The sequence below is a fragment of the Eriocheir sinensis genome, unplaced genomic scaffold (assembly GCF_024679095.1).
Source record: "Eriocheir sinensis breed Jianghai 21 unplaced genomic scaffold, ASM2467909v1 Scaffold602, whole genome shotgun sequence".
Taxonomy (NCBI): domain Eukaryota; kingdom Metazoa; phylum Arthropoda; class Malacostraca; order Decapoda; family Varunidae; genus Eriocheir; species Eriocheir sinensis.
This window is the reverse complement of record NW_026111946.1, coordinates 245,281-255,000: the sequence shown is the minus strand read 5'-3', so window position 1 is coordinate 255,000 and position 9,720 is coordinate 245,281. Positions and strand designations below refer to the sequence as shown.

The following is a 9,720-nucleotide window of genomic DNA, read 5'->3' as shown; positions in this document are numbered from 1 at the left end:
CGCCTTGAAGAACTGCAGCAGGTAGGGGTCGGTGTCAAGGCGCTGGGCCACCTCTCGGGACACCTGGTCGTAATTCATTTGCTGGGATAACTCCATGGTGAACCCGGGATCATTAGGGACCATCTTATCACAGAAAGTAACCTGGGGAGGGAGAGAGAGAGGGGGTGAGGGGGGTGAGGGGGAAGCAGAGGAGAGAGGGAGGGAGAAGGAGAGATAGAAGTGGAGAAAGAGAGAGAGGGATAAAGAGAGAGGTCTACCAACTGGTCTCATTCCTTCTACCTCCAGTCTCTCCAAAACTCCCAGCACTGTATCCTCCCCTGCTCTCTTCACACGTCCAAACCATCGGAGTCTTTCCCTTCTGAGAGCTGTTTCCAGGTCCTCTACTCCACATCTGTATCCTCCCCTGCTCTCTTTACATGTCCAAACCATCGCAGTCTTTCCCTTCTGAGCGCTGTTTCCAGGTCCTCTACTCCACATCTGTATCCTCCCCTGCTCTCTTCACATGTCCAAACCATCGGAGTCTTTCCCTTCTGAGCACTGTTTCCAGGTCCTCTGCTTCACATCTGTATCCTCCCCTGCTCTCTTCACATGTGCAAACCATCGGAGTCTTTCCCTTCTGAGCACTGTTTCCAGGTCCTCTACTCCACATCTGTATCCTCCCCTGCTCTCTTTACATGTCCAAACCATCGGAGTCTTTCCCTTCTGAGCGCTGTTTCCAGGTTCTCTACTCCACATCTGTATCCTCCCCTGCTCTCTTTACATGTCCAAACCAACGGAGTCTTTCCCTTCTGAGCGCTGTTTCCAGGTTCTCTACTCCACATCTGTATCCTCCCCTGCTCTCTTTACATGTCCAAACCATCAGAGTCTTTCCCTTCTGAGCACTGTTTCCAGGTCCTCTACTCCACATCTGTATCCTCCCCTGCTCTCTTTACATGTCCAAACCATCGGAGTCTTTCCCTTCTGAGCGCTGTTTCCAGGTTCTCTACTCCACATCTGTATCCTCCCCTGCTCTCCTCACATGTCCAAACCATCGGAGTCTTTCCCTTCTGAGCACTGTTTCCAGGTCCTCTACTCCACATCTGTATCCTCCCCTGCTCTCTTCACATGTCCAAACCATCGGAGTCTTTCCCTTCTGAGCGCTGTTTCCAGGTCCTCTACTCCACATCTGTATCCTCCCCTGCTCTCTTTACATGTCCAAACCATCGGAGTCTTTCCCTTCTGAGCACTGTTTCCAGGTCCTCTACTCCACATCTGTATCCTCCCCTGCTCTCTTCACATGTCCAAACCATCGGAGTCTTTCCCTTCTGAGCGCTGTTTCCAGGTCCTCTACTCCACATCTGTATCCTCCCCTGCTCTCTTCACATGTCCAAACCATCGCAGTCTTTCCCTTCTGAGCGCTGTTTCCAGGTCCTCTACTCCACATCTGTATCCTCCCCTGCTCTCTTCACATGTCCAAACCATCGGAGTCTTTCCCTTCTGAGCGCTGTTTCCAGGTTCTCTACTCCACATCTGTTATCTCCTTCCTTCTACCTCCAATCTCTCCACAACTCCCAGCACTGTATACTCCTATCACCAATCACCATTCCATCACTCAATGCTACCCCATCACCCAACACCATCCTACCACTCCTTCACCCCTCACCAAACACCAATTTATCCCCCATCCCCCACCTCCCCCCTGAAGTAGCAGCTGTCACCCTTCCATCACACCCGACCCATCCCATACTGCCCTTCCGCTACCCTCCCCCCTCACCCTCACCCTGTACCTCCCACCCCAAAGTAGTAGTCTCCTAGGCGGCCGGGCCAGGCTGTGATCGTCGTGGAGGTCCTCGCGCTGGAACACTATGATGTCGCCGTCCATCAACTCATCCAGGACCTGTGGGGTACATGAGAGGTTACACTAGGGGAGGAAAGGTGAGGTAGGAAGAGCTCTGTAAGGGGACGGACTAGGGGAGGAGAGGGGAAAAAGTTGGAAAGTTTCGTTCAGTCGGCGCAACATCTGTGGTCATATGCCGGAGAGAGACAGAAGGGGAAGGAATTATAGGAGAAGGGAAAGTTTGGTTTAGTGGGTGCAACATCTGTGGTCATATGCCGGAGAGAGACAGAAGGGGAAGGAATTATAGGAGAAGGGAAAGTTTGGTTTAGTCGGCGCAACATCTGTGGTCATATGCCGGAGAGAGACAGAAGGGGAAGGAAATATAGGAGAAGGGAAAGTTTTGTTTAGTGGGTGCAACATCTGTGGTCATATGCCAGAGAGAGACAGAAGGGGAAGGAATTATAGGAGAAGGGAAAGTTTGGTTTAGTCGGCGCAACATCTGTGGTCATATGCCGGAGAGAGACAGAAGGGGAAGGAACTATAGGAGAAGGGAAAGTTTTGTTTAGTCGGCGCAACATCTGTGGTCATATGCTGGAGAGAGACAGAAGGGGAAGGAATTGTAGGAGAAGGGAAAGTTTTGTTTAGTCGGCGCAACATCTGTGGTCATATGCTGGAGAGAGACAGAAGGGGAAGGAATTATAGGAGAAGGGAAAGTTTTGTTTAGTCGGCGCAACATCTGTGGTCATATGCTGGAGAGAGACAGAAGGGGAAGGAATTGTAGGAGAAGGGAAAGTTTTGTTTAGTCGGCGCAACATCTGTGGTCGTATGCCGGAGAGAGACAGAAGGGGAAGGAATTATAGGAGAAGGGAAAGTTTGGTTTAGTCGGCGCAACATCTGTGGTCATATGCCAGAGACAGAAGGGAAGGAATTATAGGAGAAGGAAAGTTTGGTTTAGTGGCGCAACATCTGTGGTCATATGCGGAGAGAGACAGAAGGGAAGGAATTATAGGAGAAGGAAAGTTTAGTTTAGTCGGCGCAACATCTGTGGTCATATGCGGAGAGAGGCAGGAGGGAAGGAATTATAGGAGAAGGAAAGTTTGGTTTAGTGGGTAACATCTGTGGTCATATGCCGGAGAGAGACAGAAGGGGAAGGAATTATAGAAGGGAAAGTTTGGTTTAGTCGGCGCAACATCTGTGATCATATGCCAGAGAGAGACAGAAGGGGAAGGAACTATAGGAGAAGGGAAAGTTTCGTTTAGTCGGCGCAACATCTGTGGTCATATGCCAGAGAGAGACAGAAGGGGAAAGAACTATAGGAGAAGGGAAAGTTTCGTTTAGTCGGCGCAACATCTGTGGTCATATGCCAGAGAGAGACAGAAGGGGAAGGAATTACAGGAGAAGGAAACAGGCCCCAGGAGACGGGACACAACCCCCGATTAATACCTGGTACCCATTCACTGCTGGGTGGACAGGGGCGTAGGGTATCGGAAAAGCCGCCCAATTTTTTCCACTCCGCCCGGGAATCGAACCCAGGCTCTCTTGGTTGTGAGCCGAGTGTGCTAACCACTGCACCACGAAGCCCCCTGGAGGAAAGGGAAGGTAGGAAGAGCTCTGTAAGGGGATGGACTAGGGGGGGAGAGGAGAGGTAGGAAGAGCTCTGTAAGGGGATGGGAATGTCAGATTAGGGAAGGTTATGTTAGGTTAGTGGGTTTCATTCCATTAGGTTCAGAAAGGTTACATTAGGTTAGGTTGGAGAAGGGAAGGGAAGGGAAGGGAAGGGATGGTTAGGTTACATTAGGTTAGGTTGGAGAAGGGAAGGATAGGGAAGGGAAGGGAAGGGAAGGGATGGTAAGGTTACATTAGGTTAGGTTGGAGAAGGGAAGGATAGTGAAGGGAAGAACAGGGAAGGGAAGGGAAGGTTAGGTTACATTAGGTTAGGTTGGAGAAGGGAAGGATAGGGAAGGGAAGGATAGGGAAGGGAAGGGATGGTTAGGTTACATTAGGTAGGTTGGAGAAGGGAAGGGAAGGGAAGGGAAGGGAAGGGAAGGGAAGGGAAGGGAAGGTTAGGTTACATTAGGTTAGGTTGGAGAAGGGAAGGGAAGGTTAGGTTATATTAGGTTGGAGAAGGGAAGGATAGGGAAGGGAAGGGATGGTAAGGTTACATTAGGTTAGGTTGGAGAAGGGAAGGATAGGGAAGGGAAGGGATGGTTAGGTTACATTAGGGTAGAGAAGGGAAGGTTAGCGTTCAGTAAGGAAAGCTATTTTAGGTTAGGGAAGGTTGGACATGTAGTATTTGTTAGGGAAGGATGAAGGAAGGTCAGGTTAGGAAAGGTTACAATAGGCTATGTCAGGATGGAGAAGGGAAGGGCAAGGAATCATCAGGTTAGGAAGGTCAGAGATTAAATTAAAAAGGGTTGTGATAATTAAGGTTTCACTAGGTTAAGTTAGCTAATAATAAGGATAACTATAATAAAACCTAGCCTATCCCAACCCACACTGCCCCCAAGCCCTTCCCTGTCAACCCCAATACCACACCACTGAGCTATCGGACAGTGTAAGATATACCCACTAACCTAACCTAACCTAACCCAATTTCAACCCCAACCCACACTGCCCCCAAGCCCTTCCCTGTCAACCCCAACCCCACACCACTGAGCTATCGGACAGTGTAAGAAATGTCCCTAACCTAACCTAACCCAACCCAATTTCAACCCCAACCCACACTGCCCCTGAGCCCTTCCCTGTCAACCCCAATACCACACCACTGAGCTATCGGACAGTGTAAGATATACCCACTAACCTAACCTAACCCAATTTCAACCCCAACCCACACTGCCCCCAAGCCCTTTCCCTGTCAACCCCAACCCCACACCACTGAGCTATCGGACAGTGTAAATATATCCACTAACCTAACCTAACCTAACCCAATTTCAACCCCAATCCACACTGCCTCTGAGCCCTTTCCCTGTCAACCCCAACCCCACACCACTCAGCTATCGGACAGTGTAAGATATACCCACTAACCTAACCTAACCTAACCCAATTTCAACCCCAATCCACACTGCCCCCAAGCCCTTCCCTGTTAACCCCAATACCACACCACTGAGCTATCGGCCAGTGTAAATATATCCACTAACCTAACCTAACCTAACCCAATTTCAACCCCAACCCACACTGCCCCCGAGCCCTTCCCTGTCAACCCCAATACCACACCACTGAGCTATCGGACAGTGTAAGATATGTCCCTAACCTAACCTAACCTAACCCAATTTCACCCCCAACCCACACTGCCCCCGAGCCCTTCCCTGTCAACCCCAATACCACACCACTGAGCTATCGGACAGTGTAAGATATACCCACTAACCTAACCTAACCTAACCCAATTTCAACCCCAACCCACACTGCCCCCGAGCCCTTTCCCTGTCAACCCCAATACCACACCACTGAGCTATCGGCCAGTGTAAGATATATCCACTAACCTAACCTAACCCAACCCAATTTCAACCCCAATCCACACTGCCCCCAAGCCCTTTCCCTGTCAACCCCAATACCACACCACTGAGCTATCGGACAGTGTAAGATATATCCACTAATCTAACCTAACCCTACCCAATTTCAACCCCAACCCACACTGCCCCCGAGCCCTTCCCTGTCAACCCCAACCCCACACCACTGAGCTATCGGACAGTGTAAGATATATCCACTAACCTAACCTAACCTAACCCAATTTCAACCCCAATCCACACTGCCCCCAAGCCCTTCCCTGTCAACCCCAATACCACACCACTCAGCTATCGGCCAGTGTAAGAAAGATCCCTACCCTAACCTATCCCAACCCAATTTCAACCCCAACCCACAATGCCCCCGAGCCCTTCCATATCAACCTCAACCCCACACCACTGAGCTATCGGCCAGTATAAGATATGTCCACTAACCTAACCTAACCTAACCTAGCCTAACCCACTCGCCCCCAACCCCACACCGCCCCTTAGCCTTTTCTCACCTTCTCCAGCGGGCGGTCCAGGTCGGCGAGGCGTTCGGCTTGGTTGGGCATGATCTCCTCATACAAGACCAGCTCTGTACCCTGTGGCAGCCCGGCGCGCTCGTTGAGGAGGGGCACCAACTCCTCCTCTGTGCGGGGGAGAGAGAGAGAGAAGGGGATGAGGAAAGAGTGGGTAGGAAAGAATAGTGTTGGTAATGAATTTGTGAAGTTGAATGTAACAAAATGGAGAGGAGGTGAGGAAGGAAAAGGAAATAGAGAAAAGGAAAAGATTTGGTAAGGAGTGGAAGGTAAGGAGGAAAAATACTGTGTTGGAAATGAAGAGATTGGGAAAGAGTTTAAGAAAGAAAATATCATTGCAGTTCTAGTTTTTCGTTGAGGAATGGCCGAGGAAGGGACAGCTTGTGATGGTGTTGGAACTGACCTCAAGGGAATGGCCGAGGAAGGGACAGCTTGTGACAGTGTTGGAACTGACCTCAAGGGAATGGCCGTGGAAGGGACAGCTTGTGATAGTGTTAGAACTGACCTCAAGGGAATGGCCGTGGAAGGGACAGCTTGTGAGTGTTGGAACTGACCTCAAGGGAATGGCCGAGGAAGGGACAGCTTGTGAGAGTGTTGGAACTGACCTCAAGGGAATGGCCGAGGAAGGGACAGCTTGTGATAGTGTTGGAACTGACCTCAAGGGAATGACCGAGGAAGGGACAGCTTGTGACAGTGTTGGAACTGACCTCAAGGGAATGACCGAGGAAGGGACAGCTTGTGACAGTGTTGGAACTGACCTCAAGGGAATGACCGAGGAAGGGACAGCTTGTGACAGTGTTGGAACTGACCTCAAATGAATGGCCGAGGAAAGGACAGCTTGTGATAGTGTTGGAACTGACCTCAAGGGAATGGCCGAGGAAGGGACAGCTTACAACACACGCACACCTAACCCTCCCGTCTACATCCCCCATACACACACACACACACACATACACACACACTCTCTCTCGCCCATCCTACACCCCCTACACACACACACACACACATTCTCGCCCCCCCCAATACTCACGGACGTTGAAACATATATTCATGTAGTGGTGTCCGCAATAGTGAAGGCGCTTGAGTCTGGGGTCGTAGTATTTGAAGAAGAGGAGAACATCCGAGTCCTTGTCGAATGAGGTGAGCATTTTGAGGCCTGAGTCTGGTGGCACCGTCTCTATAAACACCGTCCAGGGGTTGATGTTCTCGCTGATCTGTGAGGGGATCGGAATGCTTTAGAAGGGATTGGAATGTATGATAAGGGATTGGAATGCGTTAGAAGGGATTGGAATGTGTTAGAAGGGATTGGAATGCATTAGAAGGGATTGGAATGTATGATAAGGGATTGGAATGCATTAGAAGGGATTGGAATGTGTTAGAAGGGATTGGAATGCATGATATGGGATTTGAATGTGTTAGAAGGGATTGGAATGCATGATAAGGGATTTGAATGTGTTAGAAGGGATTGTAATGCATTAGAAGGGATTGGAATGCATTAGAAGGGATTGGAATGCATTAGAAGGGATTGGAATGCATTAGAAGGGACTGAAATGCATAAGAAGGGATTGGAATGCATAAGAAGGGATTGGAATGCATAAGAAGAGACTGGAAAGCGTTAGAAGGGACTGAAATGCATTAAAAGGGATTCGAATGCATTAAAAAGAATTAGAATGCACTAGAGGGGAGTGGAATGCATCAGAATGTATTGAAACAAGGTAAAGAGGGTTGGAATAGGACAGCCCGGGTACTCACATCCACGATGGGCTTGTGTAGTTCAGTGTTGAGGTCCAGAAGAGTGGGTCTGTTGGTCTTGTTGGTCCTCAGGTTGAAAGGCCACGGTCTGATCTGCTCTATGGGGTATTTCTGGCGGGGGAATGGAACACAGTTAGGTTAGGTCAGATTAAATTAGGTTAGAATTGGGTTATGTTAGGTTAGCTTAGGTTAGGTTAGGTTAGGGTAGATTAGGGTATGTTAAGTTCTCTATCTATCCGGCACTCCCTCTCTGCACACTCAATCCTGCTGCTCCCAACTCTCCCTGTTCCGGCACTCCCTCTCTGCACACTCAATCCTGCTGCTTCCAACTCTCCCTGTTCTGGCACTCCCTCTCTGCACACTCAATCCTGCTGCTACCAACTCTCCCTGTTCTGGCACTCCCTCTCTGCACACTCAATCCTGCTGCTCCCAACTCTCCCTGTTCTGGCACTCCCTCTCTGCACACTCAATCCTGCTGCTCCCAACTCTCCCTGTTCTGGCACTCCTCTCTGCACTCAATCCTGCTGCTTCCAACTCTCCCTGTTCTGGCACTCCTCTCTGCACACTCAATCCTGCTGCTCCCAACTCTCCCTGTTCTGGCACTCCTCTCTGCACTCAATCCTGCTGCTTCCAACTCTCCCTGTTCTGGCGCTCCCTCTCTGCACACTCAATCCTGCTGCTCCCAACTCTCCCTGTTCTGGCACTCCCTCTGCACACTCAATCCTGCTGCTCCCAACTCTCCCTGTTCTGCCACTCCTCTCTGCACTCAATCCTGCTGCTTCCAACTCTCCTGTTCTGGCGCTCCTCTCTGCACACTCAATCCTGCTGCTACCAACTCTCCTGTTCTGGCACTCCCTCTGCACACTCAATCCTGCTGCTACCAACTCTCCCTGTTCTTACACTCCCTCTGCACACTCAATCCTGCTACCCCCAACTCTCCCTGTTCTGGCACTCCCTCTCTGCACACTCAATCCTTCTACTCCCCAACTCTCCCTGTTCTGACACTCCCTCTCTGCACACTCAATCCTGCTACCCTCAACTCTCCCTGTTCTGACACTCCCTCTCTGCACACTCAATCCTACTACTCCCAACTCTCCCTGTTCCGGCACTCCCTCTCTGCACACTCAATCCTGCTACCCCCAACTCTCCCTGTTCTGGCACTCCCTCTCTGCACATTCAATCCTGCTTCAACCAACTCTCCCTGTTCTGGCACTCCCTCTCTGCACACTCAATCCTGCTGCTCCCAACTCTCCCTGTTCTGGCACTCCCTCTCTGCACACTCAATCCAGCTGCTACCAACTCTCCCTGTTCTGGCACTCCCTCTCTGCACACTCAATCCTGCTGCTACCAACTCTCCCTGTTCTGGCACTCCCTCTCTGCACCTCAATCCTGCTGCTCCCAATTCTCCCTGTTCTGGCACTCCTCTCTGCACACTCAATCCTGCTGCTCCCAACTCTCCCTGTTCTGGCACTCCTCTCTGCACACTCAATCCTGCTGCTCCCAACTCTCCCAGTTCTCTCACTCCCTCTCTCTGCACACTCAATCCTGCTGCTACCAACTCTCCCTGTTCTGGCACTCCCTCTCTGCACACTCAATCCTGCTGCTACCAACTCTCCCTGTTCTGGCACTCCCTCTCTGCACACTCAATCCTGCTGCTCCCAACTCTCCCTGTTCTGGCACTCCCTCTCTGCACACTCAATCCAGCTGCTACCAACTCTCCCTGTTCTGGCACTCCCTCTCTGCACACTCAATCCTGCTGCTCCCAACTCTCCCTGTTCTGGCACTCCCTCTCTGCACACTCAATCCTGCTGCTTCCAACTCTCCCTGTTCTGGCACTCCCTCTCTGCACACTCAATCCTGCTGCTCCCAACTCTCCCTGTTCTGGCACTCCCTCTCTGCACACTCAATCCTGCTGCTTCCAACTCTCCCTGTTCTGGCACTCCCTCTCTGCACACTCAATCCTGCTGCTCCCAACTCTCCCTGTTCTGGCACTCCCTCTCTGCACACTCAATCCTGCTGCTACCAACTCTCCCTGTTCTGGCACTCCCTCTCTGCACACTCAATCCTGCTGCTTCCAACTCTCCCTGTTCTGGCACTCTCTGCACACTCAATCCTGCTGCTCCCAACTCTC

At 50.9% G+C, this 9,720-nt stretch overlaps 1 protein-coding gene and 2 long non-coding RNA genes across 4 annotated transcripts in view; 1 reads left to right on the top strand and 2 right to left on the bottom strand.

Annotated features, from left to right (window-relative positions):
• Positions 1–9,720, bottom strand: part of LOC126993348 (ubiquitin carboxyl-terminal hydrolase 7-like) — a 37,573-nt gene that overhangs the window by 6,424 nt on the left and 21,429 nt on the right. Inside the window, exons 14-18 of the mRNA XM_050852411.1 lie at positions 7,590–7,700; positions 6,868–7,051; positions 5,820–5,947; positions 1,754–1,876; positions 1–141 (exon numbers count right to left, since the gene is read on the bottom strand). The exon at positions 1–141 is cut by the window's left edge and continues 5 nt beyond it. Coding sequence (XP_050708368.1) covers positions 1–141; positions 1,754–1,876; positions 5,820–5,947; positions 6,868–7,051; positions 7,590–7,700 — 687 coding nt within the window. The remainder of the gene's footprint in view (positions 142–1,753; positions 1,877–5,819; positions 5,948–6,867; positions 7,052–7,589; positions 7,701–9,720) is intronic.
• Positions 137–1,579, top strand: LOC126993350 (uncharacterized). The gene is made up of 3 exons (XR_007747690.1): positions 137–375; positions 462–633; positions 978–1,579. It is a non-coding gene; the product is annotated as an uncharacterized LOC126993350 (long non-coding RNA).
• On the bottom strand, positions 5,962–6,838 carry LOC126993353 (uncharacterized). 2 transcript variants are annotated; one of them, XR_007747693.1, is made up of 3 exons: positions 6,698–6,838; positions 6,392–6,493; positions 5,962–6,342 (listed from the first exon to the last, which is right to left on the bottom strand). It is a non-coding gene; the product is annotated as an uncharacterized LOC126993353 (long non-coding RNA). The 2 variants fall into 2 exon arrangements; XR_007747692.1 differs by having other exon boundaries at positions 5,962–6,291.